The 23,786-nt window shown below is 47.5% G+C and overlaps 1 protein-coding gene across 4 annotated transcripts in view; it reads left to right on the top strand.

Moving 5' to 3' along the window:
* The window catches only part of RIPOR2 (RHO family interacting cell polarization regulator 2), a 220,767-nt gene that overhangs the window by 166,589 nt on the left and 30,392 nt on the right, over positions 1–23,786 (top strand). For all 4 annotated transcript variants that reach the window (XM_028107361.2, XM_028107363.2, XM_028107362.2 and 1 more), the window contains exons 2-10: positions 1,257–1,383; positions 2,723–2,878; positions 3,618–3,696; positions 5,150–5,173; positions 6,295–6,348; positions 10,570–10,719; positions 14,530–14,593; positions 22,387–22,430; positions 23,594–23,719. In XM_028107361.2, the coding sequence (XP_027963162.1) occupies positions 1,257–1,383; positions 2,723–2,878; positions 3,618–3,696; positions 5,150–5,173; positions 6,295–6,348; positions 10,570–10,719; positions 14,530–14,593; positions 22,387–22,430; positions 23,594–23,719 (824 nt within the window). The remainder of the gene's footprint in view (positions 1–1,256; positions 1,384–2,722; positions 2,879–3,617; positions 3,697–5,149; positions 5,174–6,294; positions 6,349–10,569; positions 10,720–14,529; positions 14,594–22,386; positions 22,431–23,593; positions 23,720–23,786) is intronic.

Raw genomic sequence — 23,786 nt, 5'->3', positions numbered from 1 at the left:
GACTCTTGTCCCATCCAGGTCAAAGAGCAGGCCCAGGCCCTGCAAGAATGCCTGCAAACCCCAGCCAGCCGCGGTACGGGGGAGGGGCCTGTGTGTCCTCTCCCTGGGGAGGCAGCTCCCTGCGGTCCTTCCTTTGCTCCTCTGCCTAGAATAGAATGCCTTGAGTAAGGCCTGGTGGGGGGGCTCCTCCATCACATCCTATCATCCCATCCCATCTCCTATCCCATCTGGATAGCCCGCGGATGTCCTGGCGGGCTGGCTGGGTCTCTGGAGGACAGTGGTTGATGCCGTTCACACAGGCCAGCTTGGTGTCTGCCCACCTTGGACGTCCTCAGTCTGGACAGTAGCTGCCTCCCCTTTCTCCTGGGAGCCTGCTCCTCGGCTGCCCCCCTCTCCGGGCGGAGGGTCCCTGCTAACACAATGGTACGTGCTTCCACTGTGCCCGACCTTGGGGGAAAGCGTTACCTAACAGCTCAGGCCTGTCCTTTGGGGGAACTGACCTTGGGCTCGCGGCCCGCCGAAGCTGTGTTCGGACAATGCGTCTTAGTCATTCGAGGGGGGTCTCGACAAGAGCCAAGCAAGCGACCGAAATGGGGTGTGTGCTTCTTGCCCTCTCTCTTTGTCCCTCTGCTCTGGTATTCGTATCATCATAACATAGATGATCGGCACTTGTGGGAACACTCTCTTTACCGGTTTTCTTTCCTGCTCCCACAAGAGTGACGCAATCCTATCTTTCGAAGTAGACTTAAGGGTAGAGAAAAGGAGAACACGTCAAAGTCAATTCATCTTTAAAGAAACCTAGTGTTTTCAGCCATCTGACTTCTCAGTGTCGAATTCTCCCCTGAGACTGGACTGTGTTTTGAATGTGATGCGGGACCCGGCTGACAATTTGACTTGGCCTATTTGTGTGTTTCTGCTGTTGTTTTTGTTGTTGAACAGAGGTAAACATTCCGAAATTTCCATGGTTTTGAACCTTGTCTAAAAAAAAATCCCTGAAAAGAAACCTAAAATGACTTATGATTGTACGCAATTTCTATTTATTTCTGTCTCAGTAGGTGGGTATTTTTTTTTTTCTTCGCCTGAGAGCTGAACCCTTTGGCTTGAAAAGAACAGGTCGTAGGAAAGAAGACTTACAAACAGCTAATGGTCTCATGACTCACCTCACCTCACCTCACCTTTGCCATTGTTGACAAGTGTAGTGTTTTCTCTGCCTGGACCTGCCTGTAATTTGCCCTAATCTTCCCACTGTCTTCCAGGACTACCAGCCAGACTCCCAGAAACCATGTTGGTAGGATCCCAATCCTCCTCCCCTGGGGGGCCCAATGGGATCATCAGAAGCCAGTCCTTCGCGGGGTTCAGCGGCCTTCAGGAGAGACGGTCCAGGCAAGTCGGGTGTGGTTCTGTCCCGGGATGCAGCTCGAGAAGGACGTGAGCTCATGCCCTCCAGAGGCTCTGTGAGCATGCAGCCTTGCCAAAACACTCACACGCATGCACACGCATGCACACACACGTGTGCATGTTGTTTTAATCTCTTCCATGGAAAAGACGTAATGTACCAAAAATTAAGTGCCATAGTTTTTTTCTGTCATCTAGGATTCCTCCTGCCAAGCAGATGGTGGGCTGAAGATTTGGGATAAGCTAGCAGTCTGTGTGCCTGGCTTTCCCCACCCCCTTCCCCTTTGGGCCGCACATCTCCCACTACAGCCAGACTGGGGAGACTGTGTTTGCTCTAAAGTTATGCCGTGGGTAGAGACCGCCTCTGCAGAGCGACTCTGGGGAGCAGATGTCCTTCAGACACAGGCTTGGGAAAGTTAGTCTTCCGGTTTCCCCCGAATCTCCCCTCCTCTAAAATAGAGGACTTCGGGGAACTCAAGAAGGAACACACGGGTCATGAAATAGGTAACATGGAAAAAGTTTGTCTTCGTTTTTGCCAACACGACAGAGGTCTTGGGCCCTCGGGGGCCTACGTGCCTGACCTGTCCTTTGGTACAGACGGTTATGCCGAGGAAAAGAGTAACTAACCTGGGAGGCGCAGGGCAGGCACCTGCCAGACTCGGAGGTCACGGCTTTCCCTTTGACAGCTGGGTTGGTGAGGTTCTGGCCGCGCGGTCTCCTTATCAGATCCACGGTTGGGGTCTAAGTTATCTCAGGTGTCCATCTCCGCTTGCAGGCTACGTCCCTGCCACTAGCAGAGACGCTGAGTTCTGCGTTCTACCTAAAGATAATGTACTCCAGAAAAAGAAAGCTTACACAGAGCCATGGGTTCGGCTACGTGTGCCTTTCTTTAATGCCGTCTGGAGTAGCCCTTTATCCAGAAACTGTTCATTCACATCCTAGTCGAGTTTAGTAGGTGCTTGTGCCCAACATTGCATAGCACGCGTATTTTTTTCGTTGGATTAGACCCTTCTGCTTCCTTGTTTCCTTGGAAGCACTTGTCCTCGGCTTTCTGTAAGGTTTCAGTGGCATGGTATGTCTTCACTCAGAGTCCCTGACCTGACCCTGGGGAGCCACTGCATTGCGGAGCTTCCAGATTTCAGCAGTCATAAATCTAATAGCAAATCTACCGATAAACCACACGTAGGATGGCTCAGGTTATTCAGCTATCGGGGACCCATACCTTCCCCAAAAGATACGGATATGAACACAAAATGATTCAAAGGGCATTTCTTTGCTCGGACCCTTTTGGATGCCGAGACTCACAATTTCTTTTTCCTTTGCACAGATGTAACTCCTTCATTGAAAATCCCTCCGCTCTCAAGAAGCCTCAGGCCAAACTGAAGAAAATGCACAATTTAGGACACAAAAACAACAACCCTCCTAAAGAGCCTCAGCCTCAGAGGGTGGAAGAGGTCGTCAGAGCCTTGAAAAATGGACTCGAGTAAGAACATCGATGCTAATAGCGCCCTAGAACGTTTTTCCTTTCTAAAATCCTCAGGGGGAGAAGGGGTGCACGGAAAAGTTCTAAGAGATCATTTTAAAATGTCTATTTCTGTAGTAGACATTTTATTCTTGCACCGTAATTGAGGAAGCCTTTAGTGAGTCTCAAACGTGTGAAATATGTCGAGTTTCCGCATCACATCCATAGCGTTGAGGGAGATCCGAACTAGTGATGTGTTTAACTCAGCACCGTGTTGGATTTCACATAAACAACGATGGACAGACAGCTCCATTTTAGTGATCTCTGAGGAAGGATTCTGAAACCTTCCCAAGTTATTATATTATATATTATATGCTATTATTATACGGATCGTTGGCCCAGAATAAAATCTCCCCGGTGTGTGGGGAGACCTCTAGAGTCGGTGTTGTAGTTCACTAGATAGAATTCTGTGAGCCTGGACCCAGGAGACCCAAAACATCATCGTTTTGCCCCATTCTCTCCCCACTGCTTTTTCTTTTTTGGGACTTGCAGCCTTACAGGGGCTCCCCTTTTTGACCGTCTGGTTGGTATCAGAAGCAACTCCCGGAGCTTTCAGAAAGTTGAGAGATTAGGAAATCCACAGCCTCTTCCCCACCGACTCTCCCCTCCCCAGAGCGGGCTCTGATTCCTCGTCCCCTTCGGAACGACAAGGGCAGCCCCGGCACAGAGGTCACGAGTGGGTTTCCTGTTGTTTTTGCAGTGAGTATCTGGAGGTTCACCAGACAGAGTTGGACAAGCTGACAGCTCAGTTAAAAGATATGAGACGAAATTCTCGCCTGGTAGGTACCATCCGATCATTAGGATGTTAACCCAGTATTCCTTTTTTGGGGCTAAGTATCTTTTTTTTTCCCTACTGGATGGGGATAGGGATCTGGGGAAGGGTATGGGGATGAGGAAGAACCTTTAAGAAAAGCAGATCCAAGGGGGAGAGTACTATCTGCTTCCTGATGCATATATGAGAAGGTTGAAGTTATTCTTAATACTTCTCAGTATTTTCCAAGCATGTTTATGTGGATATGCTTTGTAATCAGGAAAAAATACTAAACAGAAGCAACTGCAACCCCCTATACCCCTCCTCCAAATCATATAAGGAAATGAAGCGTTGGGGTTCTCCTAGCCTTCTGTTAGTACAGAATTTGGAGCCCAGAACTACCAAGAAAATAGTATAGGTCAATGACGTCAGGGCGGGCAAGGGGATCCCAGGCACACCTGTTATGAGAAGTTGGGAGGAGCCCCTGAGCCCGTTCCGTGTCCTTATATCCCACAGCTAGCCGGTGTCCTCTATTCTAATGAATTTGTGAGGACTTGTCTGGTTGAAGAGGTGCCCCCTATACACTATTTTAAATGATTCTGTTCAGTTCAAAATGATCTTACACCTTAATCTTTCAAGGCGTCAGAAAGCCCAGGAAAAGTCTCCACGCACTAAGAGGTAGAGCTGTGCACCAAAAGCCACTGTCTTCTTCTGTTTTCGGAGATCTGCTAAGATGTGTAGTCGTGTCCTTTCCGAAGGCTCAGAGGCTAAAAGCTTTACAGAAGTTAAAGATTTTATCCGCACCCCCCCCCATGATGTTACAGTAGGAACCGCCCCATCTCTGTGGGGAGCGACTCCTTCTGGAATGGCCTTCCACTTTGGAATGCCCTTGAGCATCCTCAGTGGCAACACGTTTCTCCTTGGAGAACAATAGTGAATTGAATGGACGCAGGAGCTCTTGCTGGGACCTGGTGTTCCATAGAAAAGCCCTCCTGATGGGGGACAGGGGAATGGTGTGCCAATTACACTGTGCTATTACGAGCACACAGGAAATGAACTTGCTTAAAAAACAATTTGTGAGAAGTCTATCACTGCCCTCCAGGACTCTCCTTAAACACCAGTTTTATATGTTTAAATGGGAGGGCAAGGGCTATCCCTGCTCCGTCTATGTTTACTTGCTTTCCTTATTTAAAAGTTAATATGAATTTATGTGCCCCTCAGGATGTAAGAGAGGAGAGCTGAAAGCAAGTGAGACCCTTGGGTGCAGAGAGATTGGGGTGGAATTCTGAAGACACAGAGGGAAAATCAATACTGGCCCCTAAAAGTACTCTCACCGCTATTTCAAATAACCCAGCAGAACTTTGTAGGAGTGATCATTTCTTCCCTGGAAATGCAGAAATGCAAACTGAATCCCTCTATTGATATCAGTAACAATTGTGAGGAAACTGTGTTTTAATCCAGACACTCCTTTTTTATTTTAGGGTGTGCTGTATGACCTAGACAAGGTAAGTTCTCATTCTGTGGGGGAGTATTGCGGAAAAATAAAGCACTGCATGTTTGCAGAGAGGTCCGTGATTTCCCTCTGTAGGCATAACCAGATCTCCAAGAACTGATGATTTTTCTAAGCCCAGTGAAAGTCATGCTTGTATCTAATGAGGGGGGATGAATAAGTACCATGATCTGGTACCATGATATCAAGTACCATGATAAGCTCCAATAACATCTTGAAGGTCACTTCCATAAAAATGCCACCCGCTTGTAGGGTTTCTCTGTGCGCTGATAAGTTCAAGAACTTTCCAGGTATTTGAAGGTCCTTACCTGTGTTCTCTCTAATTGACTGCCGTATTTCATCAAATTGAAGACGTCTTTGATTGAAAAACACACCATTATTTTATATCTCCCTAAGGGAAAAAAAGTCATTCCAGGTAAACCCTGGCACGGTTTTCTCTGTTCACTTAAAATGTGTATTTTATACTTCGTGACAAACTCTTCTAGCTTCTTTTAAATGTAGAGTTTGTTTTTACTTACTCATATATGCTGCTGCTCTCTTCACATGCCTTTCTGTATATACATAATTTTAATGCTGAATTATGGTGTAATGTTTTTTGAAGACATTGGAGAGGGTAATTAAATTTAATGCATGTAATAACAATATTTATAACTCAAAGAGATGACACATGAACCACTGTGATTATCTTTGAGCACGTACAGACAGTAGTTTCAAAATGCACCCTGGTTTCAGAGACACTAAACTGTAGGTGGGGGGAGTTCATCTTCAAGATGATAAAATATGTTACTAAGAAGGATTAGAAGTATACCCCAACAGGATATTGCCCTGCTAGAAACCCAGTGAATTCCATTTGATTGGCCTCCATCAATGTTCAACACAGGGATTCCTATTACTAACTCAAGCTCATCTCTCAGAATATTTATTCGATGTTTTAGTAAATACTTTCCAAATTGGTATTAGAGATTCTCTGAAATAGCTAAGATTGGAAGGAAGGGGAGGTATTTAGCATTTTCTGATAATTTTGAGTCTGAGATCAGGAAGAAGATATTCTTGTTGGTCTAGATCAGTTAAACTGTAAATGGCTGTACTTTTTCAAACTTCTTCTTTTAATTCCAGCAAATTAAAACGATTGAAAGATACATGAGACGCCTGGAGTTTCACATTAGTAAGGTAATGAAGTTCCCTTTGTCTTGGCTTCTGGGTTTCTGTCCTCAGTCACTAATCAGTACGCCTTTGGCCTAAGCATGGCACGTAGTCCGCGGAGAATGTCTTACCTAATTGACTCCTAAGCTGATTAGCAATTAAGTCCTCCAACGGGTGGGAAGAATGGAGAAAAAGGAGAAAAGAGCCTGACAGTCTGGCATAGCTCTGACTCTCCTTCAGTTCAACAAACACTGAAGTGCTTCCCACGGAGCCTCCTGCTGGGCTTTTAGTCCCCGTGCGGTCTTGGTAAAGATCGAACCAAACTCACCCTACACGAAACTTCACACTTGTGTAACTGGACCCTCTGGCCACGCATATAGCTTGGTACCCCGTAAACTTCTTCACGAAGGCCTTAAAAGTACTTAAGGACAGGTGCCATGTACGTCCCTAACTCTTTCTCAAGCTCCTGGCTCCTTCTGTCCTTCCTCAATGGCGTGGTTTCCAGGCACCTTTTCTTTCATCTTTGTTGCCCCCATCGACGTGGGCCGTTTTGTCAGGACCCCTGACACCCAGCCCTGAACCCTACAAAGCGTTCACTGACGATCCAGCCAGGCTAGTGTGGAGTGGGACTGTCACCCTGTTGTTCTGAACACTACCAAGAGTTACCGGGGCAACCTGAAAATAGTTCCTGTTGGGAGCCGCTAAATTCCACCGATGGTCATTCCTGTTTGCATCCACGTGCATCAGCCTCTCTTCCAAGTAGAGAGACTGGAGCCTTCAGCTGATCTCTCTGCTAGGAGTCAGAAGCCCTAGGCTCCAGTCACGTACTCTCGGGGCTATATCACTGGGGCGGGGGGGGGGAACCTTGGTTTTCCACTCTGTGAAATGGGGCTGGGAGGTGCATGCATTCAGTCTAAATGAGCCTAAGAATCCTTCTGTTTTAAAATTCTGTGACGATTTAGATGTATATAAACATCTGTGTACACAGCTGCCTTTGCATGTTTCCACTTTGAAAAATATCTATTACCTGGGCGAGTCTGAAATTGCTCCAATTTCTGTTAAACTTAATAAATAAAACAATGACATCCATTCAGAGGTATCTGTGTGGCAGGCAGGTGTTGGCAAATTACTCTGTTTAGTTAGAAACACAGCAAGGAAACAAAATCCCTCTCAGGTAGGGGTGTATTTATCCATCTTGCAGCCATCGTGGTTAGCCACAATGATCCCGGGGGTCACGAAAGGTTGGGGGCGGTCTATTTGCAGCACCTTATGCACAACATGTCTCACAAATGATATTTAACTGGATGAGTCCAGCAGTTGGTTTGATGAGGGTCCCTGCTGACGTGTGGATGAGACCAGTGCTAGTCGGCCCGTTCCCACTCAGGTGGGTACAGAGTTACCCTTTATCCTACAGGTTAACTCCATTTGGCTAGGACAGGTTGGCATTGAAATGAGAACAAAGAAGTAACGCTTCTGCAAATGCAGAGTACCGGACTGCATCTTTTGGGCTAAACTGATGTCCCCATGAGCAGTTTCCTATAGAGAGGATGACAGTCTCAGACTTTAGCAAACCTGGTAGTGGGGAAAAGGGAGGAAGGGGCAGCTTCCCAGGGGACCCCACGGGTGAAACAGTCTGGCCTGCCCTGGAAGAGGGATCAGCTCTTGTGTTTCTAGGGGTTTTGTGGGGACCAACCCCATGAGAACGATCTGCAATGTTTATGTAATATTCCAGATTCCAGCCCAGCCCTAACCTACTGAATCCACATCTCAGAGGGGGGCCTGGGCATCAGCATTTTCACAAGCTCACCAGGTGAGTCTTAGCTTGGTTTTAGGGTATGGCAGCCACCCTCTCTGCCAGTCACCAACCCAAAGATTTCATCAGCAGATTCACCACCCTTGACCTTACATCTCCCTCTTAATCAGAGACAAACCCATCGACCCCAAAGACGAAAGGCTGCTTCCAGAGTTTGGCAATTGCTCTCACCAAAGTGGGGTGAGTTGTTGAAGGAAAGAGCAACAGAGAATCCTTTAACCAGAGAATAATTTCCAGTCTCTTAATGTGCATCTTCTTTTTTTTTTTTAAAGATTTTATTTATTTGAGAGAGAGAGAGAATGAGAGAGAGAGAGAGCACAAGAGGGAAGAGGGTCAGAGGGAGAAGCAGACTCCCTGCTGAGCAGGGAGCCCGATGTGGGACTCGATCCCGGGACTCCAGGATCATGACCTGAGCCGAAGGCAGTCGCTTAACCGACTGAGCCACCCAGGCGCCCCTTAACGCGCATCTTCTAAGTTGAGTATGATTGACGTCTAGACAGAGATCGCAATGGTGGAAAATTCCACCTACTCTAACAGGTCCTCCTGATGCTTTGTCATCAGCACCCAAAAACTTGCCTTCAGAACAAAAGAGGAATCTTAAACTCTGAAACCCATTATATTCATCTCCACCTTCCTCTGGTGCTACAGCCTTTTGAGGGAATAAAGTTTGTACTGAAATGAAAAATTCAAGTCAGCCGAGGCAGGTTCCTGCCTCGCAGAAGTCCCTGATTTCCTTTGCTTCTGCCAACACCTGGGGTTCGTGTCCTTTTCATCTGCCTGCAAATTCCTGTGGTTAACTGGGGAGCGAGCTGATAATGGGGGAGAGCGCAAGGCTGTGGACATATACGTGATCGGCAATTACCAGGTTTTCTCGACTTAAGCACTGCTGATATTTGGAGCTAGTCTTTGTTGTAGGGCACTGTCCTCTGTCCTGCAGGATGTTTCACAGCATCCCTGGCCTCTGTCCCTACCAGATGGCGGTAACACCTCCCCGCTGTGAGGCTGGAAAAAAACGGCTCCAGCTTTTGCCAAATGTCCCCGGGGTGTCAAAATCGCCTTGGGTTGACTGAGAATCACTGTCTTCGAGACAGTAAGTGGTTATCAGGCTTATAGAATGAGTATGATCAATAGTCATTTGCAAACAGTATATGATTGTTTGGAAGTGTAAATGTAGATATATAGCAGAAAAATGCTCACCTCCAGAGTTTCCTTTTATTGTTTTAGTGGCGGTATCATTTTCACAAACAAACACTGCATAGTTCTTAAGTGTTCAGTTTGATCAAGTTTTGACAGTTGTGCTTCACCTTCATTTTTTTAAAAGATTTTATTTATTTGAGAGAGAGACAGAGAGACACAGAGAGCATGAGTGGCGGGGAAGGGCAGAGGGAGATTCCCCGCTGAGCAGGGAGCCTGACTCAGAGCTTGATCCCAGGACCCCAGGATCGTGACCTGAGCCGAAGGCAGGCGCTTAACCCACTGAGCCACCCAGGTGCCCCTCTTCATCCTCATTTTAAGAATAATTTAATAACTTTATTTTCTATATTGTTGAGGCTCTTTATTGAAGATGATTTTTTTTTTTAAGATTTTATTTGAGACAGAGAGCAAGAGCGGGGAGCGGGGGTGGGCAGAGGGAGAGGGAGAAGCAGACTCGCCTCTGAGCAGGGTGCCCGATGTGGGGCTCGATCCCAGGACCCTGAGATCATGACCTGAGCCGAAGGCAGACGTTTAACCAACTGAGCCACCCAGGTGCCCCTGTTGAAAATGATTTTTGTAAAGTCTTGGCTCAAGTTCTTTTTAAAAAAAAAAATGCTAAATGTAGATGTGTGAATATCACCTTGTGACAATACTCTTAAAGTGATAAGAGCCTCGTGGAAATCCTTCCCATGTTTGTTGCTTATGTAGAAGACTGCGGTCTCCGTCATCCAGTACTTTGCTCACACAGCCCACCAATGTTAAGCTCATTTTCATTTCGTGTAATCTGAAAAGAAGGCTCAGATTAAAATCTGCTTTGAAAGAGAAAATGGATCCCAGTGGCTAAAACAAAGATGATTGGTCTCTAGGTAAAAGGATGATGCTTCGGGGTGGGGCGAGGGCGCCTGCGTGGCTCAGTCGGTCAAGCGTCTGCCTTCCGCTCTGGTCGTGCTCTCAGGGTCCCAGGATGAGCCCCACGTGGGGCTCCCTAGTCAGAGGGACGTCTGCTTCTCTCTCTCCTTCTGTCCCTCCCCCCTGCTCATGCTCTCGCTCTCAAATAAATAAAATCTTTATAAATAAGTAAGTAAATAAATAAATAAATAAAAGGATGACGCTTCTACTATAGTCTCCTTGTTGAGGTCAGAAACATAAATATCTTTTGGACTGAACAATGGCCTGTGTAACTTCTTTCAAGTGGGATTAAATAGTTACATCCCTCGTGTTCCCTCCTGTGATTCCGACAGGTAGATGAACTCTACGAAGGATATTGTATCCAAAGACGCCTCCAAGATGGTGCCAGCAAAATGAAGCAAGCCTTCGCGGCCTCGCCTAGCAGCCGAGCTGCCCGTGAGAGCCTGTCGGAGATCAGTCGCAGCCACAGGGAGTACACAGAGGTATGTGCCGGTTGGCCACCTCATCCCGCCCTTCGGGAGATGTCTTACCGTTTGCCTCTCTGGCACTGTTTGGGGGCTGCCCATGGAATGGTTTAAGACAACTCTCGGGCACTTCTGTCGGTCGTATTTTGGTTCAGTCTTCACTGGACTCCACAGCCTCCGCTGGCCTTTCTTGGTCCCCGAGCGTCACCTGGCAGGCACTCATCTCCTAGTGCCTTGGACCGTGCTTGCTCACGAACTTGAAAAGCCGCAAGATGTCAGACGCTACGAAGCCGTTCACTGACCAAGTCTTGAACTCTTCTGTGCTTGCTGCTGCCTCGTGGTCTCTGCATAGGGAGGCTACGAATGCTTGTCGAAAAGTGCAGCGACTGCATGAGTCAGCCACAGGGCCCTGGGTTTTGACGCTCTAAGTGCACTCCTAAATTTTCTAGTGTCCAGGCTAATCTGGCTTTATTCCCAGAAGTAGAACCACCCTCGCGGTTAAGATAGCTACCCTGAAAGCTGGGTATCACCAGCGCTCCCGCCTGTGATGATTTTATCGTAAGGAAGTCCCCTTCTGTCTTCAAGGAGACAAGATAAAGAGCCACGAGCAGAAGTGGGCCTCCCCTGGCTTCTGTCTCTGAGGCCCCTGCGTCCGACACGGGGAGGCCTTCCCTCCTCCTGGGGTCACCTGATACCAAGTGTCTTTTGATGAAAGACTGAATAATTCAAGCAGCACATCTCGCTATCCCGAGTGTCTGCTCAGAGATCGAATTTCATGAATGAAGTCATCAGCCTCCTGAGGGTTCATGGGGTCTGCTGGGCAGTTCCCGGAGCTGAGCCTCTGACCCCATGGGTCGCCTTGTATGGTCACCCCAGCAGCATCTCTGGTCTGAACCGTTTTGTCTCTCTCTCTCCGTGTTTTGGCTTCTTCTCCTATATTCCCCTTTCAGAAGAATGCTTGTTAAATGCATAAAATAAAATACGTGGAATCCAGGAACTCAGAAGAAACTAATGATACTGAAATAGTCATTTCAGTATTAGCAGTACAGTTACCAAAATATCTTAGAAAAGCAAAATATTTTGATATAGTACTGTGCTTTGTTTATGCCACGTTATTATTAGCACATCAAAATTAAATTATCAGCTCTAGCATTGCCACTTAGCTATTGGAAGTTATAAAATTTTTAAAGTAGCAAAAAGTATGAGTGATTGTTCAAGGTTATCTAGAACCGGTGGTGTGGCGCGAACACACAGGCGATTTCTATGTGTCAGAGCTACAGGTACCAGTCATACTGCTGGGGCTTACCCCCTACATCCGTGATACTTCCATGCCATGCATTTCACTTAGAGGCTGTGAAATCATGGGGACTTTCTTTTCCCACCATCTAAGTTCATGGACCCGGGGCTTGAGACTCCCTGGCATAGAAGCAGCCCTGGTTCCTGAGACCTCATTTGTGCATGTCTCAGAAATAAAAGAGCACTTAAAACGGTCATTTGGAGTCCAGGAGCAGGTAACCGACTGGCAGCCTGGAGAAGCTGCCCCTTCTAGAACCTTCATCGGCTGTTTCCGAAATACCCATCCTTGCCCAGGTGCCATCATGTGGCATCAGACTCCACTCCCATGTTCAAAGACGTAGAGGACCGTTTCAGCAAGAGGAACTGTTCCTTCGGGGAGAAAGGAGTCGGACTTCTGTAACGTTCTACCTGACATCGGGTGGTTTTTGTCTTCGCGGAACCGCAGAGCCGGGATTTTATCACGAGAACGTTTTGGGGGAGAGGCTCAGGGGCCTGCTGCAGGGGTGGCAGGACTCATCCACAGCTGCCCGGTTGAGATGGAAGAGCATCCTGACCACAGAAGTCCTCACCTGCTAAACTAGCTGCCCCCCGCCCCGCCATGTTTTCTTGAAGATGCTCGTGGCAACCCTGCTTGCATCCCTAGCATTTCGGGAAAGTGCGATGTGTTGTTCCTTCACCCAGCCACGCAGGGCTCTGAGAGAAGCGGTTTACGACAGACACTGAGGCTTTGTTTCAAGCGGCACGGAGCCCAGGCTTCAGGACGTTTCCCCGAGGTCTGTGAAGTTCTCTGAGGTACCAAGAGCTCACAAGGGCAAAGGCAATGATGCCATTGTCTTCGCACCCCATCGACACACCAGTGCAGGAGACTGTCTTCTGGAGAGGACAGATGGGACGCTGTCACCTCACTCTGCAATCCTGAAGTCCTGAGCCCACAAAATGCAGATGGGAGCACTCCCTGTCGGTGCCCACGAGGCTGTGGGCTAGTAGGAGTGCCCCCCACCCCCGCCCCCCACCATGGAGGCCGGCTGCTGAGGGAGAAGCTTGCGGGTGCCACCGCCCCCCACTCCCGGGCCGGACGGTCAAGGCCGCCTCGGGAGAGCCACTGGCTGCGTACTTTTCCTTTTTCAATCTCTACCTCCGACTGCTCTGTTGAGGTCCTCAGATCCAGAGGAAGTAGGGCCGGTGCACGTAGTGACCTAACCACACACTTAGGTGGTGTTCCTCCTCCTGCCTTCGGGGGGCCCTCAACAGTAGAGCAAGTGGAGGACTCTTGTCCAGCCCAGGAATCATTTTGGGGGCGTGTGGCCTTACCGCAGGAACCCAGCCTCACTCACTTTGTAGGACACAGAACCACTGTTATTATGGCCCCGATTTCTATTCAGAGAAATTTCCAACCAACAGAAGAGTCAAGACTAATATAATAAACACCATCTACCTTTACCAGTTGGTAACGTCTTGCCATATTTGCTTTCCTTCTCTCACCTATGCTCAACTTTTTCTTTCCTTATCCTTGTTTTTTTGCTGAGTCATCTGACAGTAAGTAATGAATATTGCAACCCTTCACCCCATAAGTATTTTGCACAGAACCCACGGTGGTCGCCTGTGTCTCCCTGCACAAACACACGCCATTTCCACAACTCAGACAGTTAATCGACTAACGGAGTTATCGAATGGCCTGCACATCTTCAGATGCCGCTGTTTGGTCCAGTCATGTCTTTGATGACTGTCCTAGTGTATTGTCCTTCAAGTCAGGATCTAATGGGAGGCGACAGGTGGCATTTGGTTTTTATGTCTCTTTAGCCCCTTTGGGGCTTTTTTTCCCCCCCACATTACCTTTTTGTAGAATCCAGGCCAGTTCTTGCAGAATATCACATTCTGGATTCGTCTGTTTATGATATAATGTGATGAGATCATTGATGTAACATCTGAAGGAAACACAGCGAGTCTTCTGCTGTAGGAGGTCCCTAAGTCAGCGACTTAAGAACCTTGATCTTCTCCATTTAGGAGCGGACTACTTTCCTTCTTCCCTTTTTTTTTTTTTTTTTAGAAGATTGTTTATTTAGTTCTTTGAGAGAGAGAGAGAGATCACGAGCAGTGGGGAGGGGTAGAGGGAGAGGGAGAAGCAGACTCCTCGCTGAGCAGGGAGCCCGATGTGGGGCTCGATCCCAGGACCCTGAGATCCTGACCTGAGCCGAAGGCAGAGCCACCCAGGCACCCCCAGACTGCTTTCCTTTTTGTCTAGCATCCCAATCCTCACCATTGTGCATGGAAATAAGTGAAATTGTTCTTCTGTGCTCTAAATTTCCCGTACACCAGAAGGCTTGCGTAGACTCCGGGTGGGGGGGTGGAATTTTGTCCAGAATGCTTCACGGCAGTGCTGGGGAGCTCCCTGCAAACAGGTAAATGCCTCCCCCCCCACCACCATGTTCAAGCCTCGAGCTGTAGTTGTTTGCAGCTACTAGAATGTCACATGCTTTGAGCTGTTGGTGACAGAAGCCTCGCGCTGATGCCAATTTTCTGTCCTCTTCACAGAATATGTGCACCATTGAGGCAGAGCTGGAGAATCTGCTGGGGGAGTTCTCCATCAAGATGAAAGGTACTCTTTCCCCTGTTCAGAGAGGAAGGCGCCATCTCCACAGACAGAGCTTCTTGAAGTTTGAGTGCACGTGCTATTTTTATTTTTCTTGCAAAGACACTATGCCGCCCACACTCACCCCTCCCCATTTGTGAATGTGTTGATGTTCCAGACCCTTCTCATCCTGAGACTTGCCTGCACCCTTAAATCTTTATTATGGCAGAATCTCAAGCATACACAGAAATGAAGAGAATGTTGCAATGAACCCCATATCACCTAGATTTAATAATTAGCAAGATTTTGCCACATTTGCTTTTCCCTCTTTTTCCCTTTGATGATACATAACCCAGATATATGAGTCTGCCTGTGTGTATTTCAATATGCATTCCTTAAAGAACGGGGGCTTCTTCTTACGTAAATAATCACAATGCCAAGTATTATCACATCTGATAAAATTAATACGCCTTTGTTATTAATCCACTCATTATCCAATTTCCCCAGCTGTCTCAGAAATGCTTTGTACAGTTGGTTTGTTCCCACTGGTATCCAAATAAGGTCCATGCATCGTGATTGGTCATTAGGTGTCTCTTAGGCTTCCTTTCATCTAAAGCAGACCCTTCCCATTTTCCTCCTACTGTTGACTTGGCATAGAAACCATTGTTGTACAGACCATCCCACATTCTCGATCTGTCTCTTGGCTTCTTTGTGGTGTCATTTCAGTCGCTCCTTCCTGCTCACGTTTTCTACAAACTACCCGCCCATTACTTAGTGGTATTTATTTTTAGTGTAAAACCCACAGAGCCCTGTGCATTTTCCTCCTTTGCCCGGTGCGTTTCTGGTGTTTGCTCTGGAAAGCTCTGACCTAGAAGCATGATTGGTTGTTGATATCTGTACCGTGGCATCTTCAGAACAAAAAAAGGCACGCCGGCTTTAGGAAACAGAGCATGGCCCAGGTGTTGCGGGCAGGGCTCGCCAATTGGCAGCCACGAGTCCGTTTGTCTTGACTGTGGGCCCGTTGACTGCGGCAAAGAGAGAACTGGGGTGGAGGCACTCTGGTCCTCAGGTTTCTGCAGCAGCTTGATCCCTGGGTTGTTGCTAATGGAGACTTAATCACCCTCTTGTAGACTTTTTGCAATTAAGGGAATAGGGAAGGGGCACTTTTTTTTTTTTAAGTGCTCAACAGGAGAGCTTCGTTTTTGAGTGAGTCATCTCAGTCTGCAGGGCACTGTTTCTATCAAGTGCTAGGCACTCCCGTGAGAACCACTCTGAATGAGTTACTCCTAGAATACCAACGACCTTGACCTTCAGCTTCCTCAGTGGCTGCATTCTTCTCTATGGCAGACCTGAGTGTGAACTGGTTTGTCATTCAGTGTGAAATCCCAACACTTGTTGTCCCACTGGGGTGGGGCCTCCGCGCTTTGTCAGTTTTTCGTTTATTGTCTTCATGTTGGGTCCTCACCTGAGTCCGAGGTTCCAAAACCGCTCAGGCCCTGCCCCAGACCCAGCAAGTCAGGGTGGGCCCTGGGAGATTTTTTCTTAAGACTCTCAGGATGATTTCATCAGCAGCCTGATTCTGGAAAACAACTGCCCTGAATCAGTGTTTAGCAGAAAACACGTCCCTCTCATGTCCCCCGACACTCGGCACCATCCGTGCAGACTGGTTGGTTTCACAGCTGGGAGAGACTCAGGTCACACATCTTCTCACGATTCACACAGGGAGTGCCAGATTTCCCTGATTTCTGTTATCCAAGGCATCCATTTTTGGCGGGATAATCATTTCCCCATTTTATTGTTGGGAATGACTTGCCCCAGAAGTCACGTAGCGAGTTGGAGTCAAACTTGAAACTGAATTCCAGGGCTCCTGGCTTCTAGAATATTCCCACACTTGGTCTCCTACGAGGCGGGAAGTTTGAAGAGAGCAGAGCCAATACTAGAAACTGTTGCTCCAAGGATGGCCTCTTCTGTGGGAGGGCCGTCTCCAGCCCAGCCCACGGGCAGCGTGGGTGTGGAGCTTCAGGCCTGGGGGTCCGGCAGACGATGGTGCTGGGGGGCCCACCATCCCTGGGGGACCTGGGCACCAGCTAAATAATAGCCCTGGGTCCTAAAGGGTTATCCTGGTGGGCTGACAGAACCTCCCGTTTATCGAGCAATTCCTTCTCTGCCTCTGCCTGTTCTCTCTTTCCCGCCTGGTCTGCTTCTGTCACTTTTGTCTGGGCACTCGGTTTCCCCCAGGGGGACTCTGGGTCCAAAACATACTCTCCTTTTTCATTACAGATTATTCTCCCTTTGCATGTCCCTAATCTAACATGAAAACTCAGAAACGACAACTAGGAAGCCTTTCAAAGGACACACCTCCATGGAAATCTTCCTCTCTCTTGATAAAGGGAAGCCTCCTCACGCTGCCAAGAAATCTTGCATCTTTGTAATCAGCTACTTTCTTATCTGTGATTCCTTCTGGTAAAACATAATCCCCCCCCCCCCGCCAACACACATACTGACATCCACTGAGGATATTTCATAATATTGTCAGACCTGGTAACCCAACTTCCTCCAGCCACACCCTTCCACACTTCCCTTTCTGCACCACCCAACACAAAGAAAACAACCCTTTTGGTTTCATGCTTGTGTGTGTGTATGTGTGTGTGTGTATGTGAGTTTGAGCCCCCGGGGGTGTGGGTGCCTCGTTGATAAAAACAACCGATCAGTTATAGAACTCCTGCTCTTGGCAGAGCACGAGGCTGCATCCTGATCAGTGGCCCCTGGCCTTTGGTTCCACTGGAGAAAAATGGATGTATGAGCCAGTGCATTCAAATTCAGTGGAATGAATGACCCCCCCAGACCACCGGGGTGGCCAGCTTTCTCCAAAGCCCACTGGGGGACGGGAGAAGGGTGCCACTCACCTATCTAGGGTGAGGGAAGCAGGAAGGAAGGAGGAAGGCTCCCCAATGTAACCCTTGAATTAGAACGAGAGGGACTACTCTGGTCAGGTGAACAGCAAGGGAATGGCATTCACCAAAGAGGGAAAAGCATGTTGACAAATGGCAGGTGGCCTGGCCAGGCAGGAGCCCGTACTAGAAGAAGAGCTGTGGACGTCCATGGGCCTTGAATGTTAGGCCAACGAGGGGGCCTCTTGTTAGCCAGGACCTAGATGAAAAGTGGTCTCTCAAGGAAAACTGCTTCTTCTCCCAGCTTGTGCTTCGTTCCAGTGCAGTTCCAGGCAGTGGGTATCTCCAAGCCCGTGCCTGACTCCCCGGCTTTCAGGGCAGGGCAAGGCCTTGTCAGAGGGAAGAACTACCTGTGAGCTAGTAAATCTGCACTATTTATGCCTGGTCAATAAATCAGGAAGGCCTGGAACAGAACTCCTGGGCATTCAGCTGCTTGGCTCCTTTCCTTGGAGCAAAGTGTGACTTCCTTACTTTCATCATCGCTCCCCGCGGTGCGGAACTTTGTTAACATTGTTGCGAATAACCGGCCATCGTTTTCTGTGTGTATACGCTGTCAGCAGGTGCGATCTGTTTTATCTTTGGAAAGGAAGGTCATCATAGAACTAGCAAAAATGGGGAGCATTCTTCCGGCAGAAAAGTCTCTGAACAAAGGAAGGAAAGGTAGGAGGCTACGTACTGTGGCATCTGGGCCTTCCAAACGAGGCCAGAGAAGAGCCGTTTTATCTGGGTGTTTACAGTAAAACAGCCAAAAGGTACAGGAAGATCAAACATAGAAATAAAAGCTCCCCACCCCCACCCACCCCTGGATGTTCACCCCCCATGATGGTCTGCAGAGTGACCATCATGAATGCTTTCTAGACAGTGCAACAGTAATCACAAAACTGCTGAGAAAACATGAACCTTTCCTCTGCTGTGAAAATCCCAGCAGGCCTCTGGCCAGGTGTGAAAGACATCGAGCTGTAACCGTAATTGCCCCACTGTTGGTTTCAATTCTGCAAGCGGCACCGTGACTGGCTTACACGAGCAGCTAGAACTTCAGGAAGCATAGCAGCGGACCCGCTTCTGCCTGGCTGGTGCTGGTTGGCAACATTATGCTGGTAATCAGCGCCTTGGGGTGATACCAATACAAAAGCAGTTTCAAGAAATTTTGCTTTAATAACCTGGGCTCGTAAGCTCAAAAACCATGACTTCCAAGTATCTTTTTCCCATTTGTCTAAGTTCAGATATGAAAGTTCTGGTAATTTTTTTTTAAAGATTTTATTTATTTGACAGAGAGACACAGCGCGAGAGGGAACACAAGCAGGGGGAGTGGGAGAGGGAGAAGCAGGCTTCCCGCTGAGCAGGGAGCCCGATGCGGGGCTCGATCCCAGGACCCTGGGATCATGACCTGAGCCGAAGGCAGATGCTCAACGACTGAGCCACCCAGGCGCCCAAAATTTCTGGTAATTTTGAAAGGGAAAAACCTTCAAAGCATTTTCCCCCATACATACCTTTATCCACACTGATACCAGGTCAGTTTCTTGTTTTTTGGCTTTTTTAACCAGGCTTCTGTTGTAATTGCACAGGTAAACTGGCAACGGGTGAAACCTGAACTAATTTGCAGAGGTGTTATTTTATTTTATTTGAAGATTTATTCATTTATTTGAGAGAGAGAACACCCAAGTGCGTATGGGGGGAGGGGCAGAGATTCCTCAAGCAGACTCCCCGCTGAGCAGGGAGCCCGACGCAGGGCTCGATCTCACGACCCTGAGATCATGACCTGAGCAGAAACCAAGAGTTGGACGCTCAACCGACTGAGCTGCTCAGGTGCCCCTCGGCAGAGGTTTTAAAGGGCACTTTGGATTTTCTTAGAATTGGCATGTCTCGCCAATTCCAATTTGTAGAAACCAGTCAATTGTGCTTTTTTTTCTGATGTATTAAAAAAAATCTAAATCCTCCAGAAAATGATTAGTGAACATTGACTTTTTAAATTGTGCTCTTATTTCAGGAAATCTGTTGAAGTGGCTTCTTATGTTCTAATTGTTAGACTGGTCCTCAGTGGACTGGCTCTGAGGGTAGGGAGGCAGTACGAGCTGGTGAGTTGCTGCCATCTACTGACAGATGGTGGTAACAGCAGGTGCTTTTTTAAGCCTTCCTGGACCTTGTCTATCATCTTAACCCTGGAGTGTCCTTGAGATGGGCAGAAAGCAGATTCATTCATTCCACAGTCTCACAGCTTCATGGGGCTACTCACAGCAGGCAAAATACATTTTGTGATACCACCCTCATCATCTTTCCATGGGTAGAACCATGTTTAAGCTAATGTAAAAACAACCAAGAACTCATAGGTCATGAATGGCAGCTTGAGGAGACTGAGCCACCAAGGGATCTGCTGGTCGAATAGACATCCTGTGTGTGAAGACATCCTGTGTGTGAAGGAATGGAAGGGTCCCAGGGCTGCTTTTGTACCAGCAGTTCAAAAGAATTTCTTCTTCGGCCGCCTCTATTAAAAGTGAGGGACGGTTCTGCTCGAATCTGTTTTAAAATTTGTAAATGGTACTTTCTCATTTTTTAAAATATGGGCAGATAGACAAAAAGGTTAAAGTCATAATCACTCTACCAGTGCTAAACTTTGTAAAAATTGTCATGAATACCCAAATAGCCTTTTCTCTGCATATCTTATTAAAGATACCTAAACATCTGTACAGAATTCTTTTTTTTTAATTGAAGTGTGGTTGACACACGATGTTACATTAGTTTCAGGTGTACAACGTAGGGTTTTGACAAGTTCATATGTTTGCTATGCTCGGCACGACTGTAGCTCCCATCTGTCCCCATACAACACTATGACATTACCATCGACCATATTCCCAGTGCTGTACTTTTCATGCCCATGACTTACTTACTCCGTAACTGGAAGTCTGACCTCCCCCTCCCCCTCACCCATCTGGCCTATCACCCCACCCGCCTCCCCTCTGGCAACCATCCGTTTGTTCTCTGTATCTATGGGTCTGCTTCTGCTTTTTGTCTATTCATTTGTTTTGTTTTTATATTCCTACGGTATTTGTCTTTCTCGGCCTGACTTATTTCACATAGCATTATATACTCTCTAGCTCCATCCATGTTCTCACAAATGGCAAGATCTCATCCTTTTTTATGGCTGAGTAATATTCCATTGTATATAACCATTCATACTGAATTCTTAACTGGAATTCTTTATCATAAAATGGTGTTGGGTTTTTTTTCATTAGAAAATGAGAAAGTACTAAAGATTTTGCCCATTTTTGTTAAATTTGTTTCATTCCTTGATTACAACGAGCCAGGATTACCGATAAGCCTCTGTTGACAAGTTTAGTCCCTTACATTTACTGTGTATGTATGATGTGCGTACCTCCCTCCCCACAACTTTTTTCATGCTTGACACACCGTAGGCGCTCCGGAAATACTGCTGAGTGAATACAGACCACTCACTCCACCCAGAAGTGTGTTCTCTTCTCCAGGCCTTCATTTGCCAGTGGAGATATTCTGTTGCTCAAATGCCACCTTCCTCCATGAAACTGTACTACATTAAATGAGATAGAGTTTCTTGTTCAATTATATAAGTCACACATTCTTACAAAAATACAAAATATAGGGAAAAAAACCTCCTTTTACTGTCTCTTCATTGCTTTCCCCCTCTAATGTGTATCAATTTGCTGTGTTTTCATACAGATAACATATTTTAAGTGACTGTGTCTGGCACATGCTCAACCAATAGTTTATCCCACTCCCTAATATATAATCATTACTGTGTGTTGTCTTTACAATCACTGCCATCGATTGTCTTTACAAACAGTTCTGTGAGGTGGACATTGTTACCCCCCTTTAAAGGTGAAGAAACTGGAGTTTGTATCTAGAGGGGCTCAGTGGTAAGATAAAACAGAAATCGGCTTCAGCTTTGAATCCTCTTACTGCATCTGGTCCTTGTCTGTTTCCTCCCTGTGGACTTGAACCACATTTTGTTCTGTTTTCTGGGCACCAGGAGAGTCTCCCTTAACTTGCAGATTGTTACCCCAGTGCACAGATCCTCCCACACGCTGAGTCTCCATAAATATTTACAGAAAGAAAGAAAAAGACTGATGAAACCCAGGGTCCCTGAGATGTCCCACGACAGTGGTGTGACACGATGTGTTCTTGCTGCTACAGCAGGCATGGGGCTGGAGCTCAGACTGAGCAGACCCCGCTAGGAATGGTGAACCGAGGGTGTGATGGCGCCGTCGAAGGGAAGCCCCATCTCCATTTGGGGAGTGTGCGTTGTTGTCATTTGGTTGGTTGGTTTTTGTTTTCTTAATCACTGGCTTTGTGTAGATGATAATCCATTTTAAGCGGTTTCGTAATACAGTAGATGGTGGTATCATTAGCCAGGTACGTAGGAAGAGGAAAACACAGGAATGAGTGAATTGGAGGGAGGCAAGGGTCCATAGAATCTTCACCCAAACGAGAGGCGCTTATCAGAAATCACAAATCTTGGGACAGAAAGGAAAACTGGAGAGCCGTTTATGTTCATGGGAATATTTTGGGTACATAAATGAATATATCTTTCTGGCCCTAATTCTCTGATCCTGGAAGCTGGGTGGACCCTCATTTGGCCAAAGATACATAGAGTTCTAGCCCCTGCCCGACAGCCTTCTTGGCCCCAGAAAGCAGCGTCTTTGATTAGTCCAGTCAGGAACATTCTCTCCGGCTGGGGTAGGTGGAATTCCCAGCCATGGCTGCGCCCTCAGGTGCTCCCCCAAAACCATAGCATGAGCTTTCACAGAGGTCTGATGCTTTTGGTTTGTAACTGTGCCAGTGTGGGCTTGTGAAGAGGGGAAACCTATTCTACACCTCATCCTGGTTGCTTCCTTACAGGTCTGGCTGGTTTTGCTCGCCTCTGTCCGGGAGATCAATATGAAGTAAGTAACCTGTTGGTCTGCCGGTTAGAATCGAGGATTGGAGGGGCAGGAGTCAGGTGGCCATTATTTTGCTTTTAAATTGCCTCCCCCCCCCCTTTTACATTTGTTGATTTTGAAAAAAAAAAAAATTAAGCCAATGAGAAAGTTTGGAGATGGAGAACCCCACATACTCTTCATCCAGACACCAATTTTTAACATTACGCCACATTGGCTTTATTATTACTGCTATGATTGTTGTTATTGTGCTGAACCATTTTAGACTAATGCACAGACATCGGGACCTTTCGCCCCTACATGATTTTCCTAAAAGCAGAAGGACATGCTCTCCCATCTGCATTGTGCAGTTCTCAACGCAGCTAACTTAACATTGGCCCTTTAGCTACCCTTACTTGTTATATGATCCATACTGATCTTTTCCCTAGTGTTCCACCGTTGTACTTGATAGCAGTCTTTTCTCCTGATGCAAGAGCTAATCCAGGATCATGAGTGCTCATAAAGAACACTAGTGTCTAGACCTTTCTTTATAAAGGTATACTCCATAAAGTAAAAAAGCCTTTTATCTTTCCCCCTTCAAAAGGGAACTTCCCTTAATTATTTTATCTAACTGGCTCCTCCAAAACCCTCTATGATCGTTCTTCTTGGGGAGGGCAGGGGGAGGAGCATCTTCCTGTCTGAGCAAGGAGAGCTGGAGACCCTCTCCCGGGACTATGTCGGATTTCAGAATCCTTGTCCAGCTCTGTCTTCCTCATCCAGGAGGAGGGGGTCTTACTTCTTGCTTCTGGCTGCTAAGTAGATTTTAGCTGATGGTTTCTCCTCCCTGTAAGGGAGCCGGGGAGTAGTTCTTGTAGCCTCGTGGGGGAAGGAACTGGTCCCCATGACCGCGGTGACACAGAAGGGCTCGGTGTGATGACCTTTTACACCAGAAGGCCCTCCACGCCCTCTTGGAGGGAAGCAGACCTTACTCCCCCTTGAAAGCCTCTTCCCCACTCCCCACCTGCTCCACCCCACCCCCACCCCCGGCCCCAGGAAATGTGGAAGAACACACCAGAAGGGTGGATGGAGGCGGATGGAGAAGGGGAGGAGAGGCAGCTGCTTTATTTCCCTGCCTTTTTATCTTGGTGTTGGAGCGGGGAAGGAACCTGAGGTGTGGTTCTTCTCCACAGATCTTCATGAAGTACGGCCGACAGAGGTGGAAACTGAAAGGCAAGATAGAAGCCAATGGCAAGCAGAGCTGGGATGGGGAGGAAGTGGTGTTCCTGCCCCTGATCGTTGGATTCATCTCCATCAAGGTTCAGTATCGTCTCCGCCGCTCCATGTCTTCCCGCTGCACGGCTGGGTGGCCCGTGGGTGGGGACC

Source organism: Eumetopias jubatus, unplaced genomic scaffold, assembly GCF_037043125.1.
Source record: "Eumetopias jubatus isolate StellerSeaLion01/CBP00866 unplaced genomic scaffold, mEumJub1_p1.0 scaffold_6, whole genome shotgun sequence".
Lineage (NCBI taxonomy): Eukaryota > Metazoa > Chordata > Mammalia > Carnivora > Otariidae > Eumetopias > Eumetopias jubatus.
The sequence above is the reverse complement of the archived record's forward strand: the minus strand, read 5'-3'. Positions and strand labels throughout refer to the sequence as shown.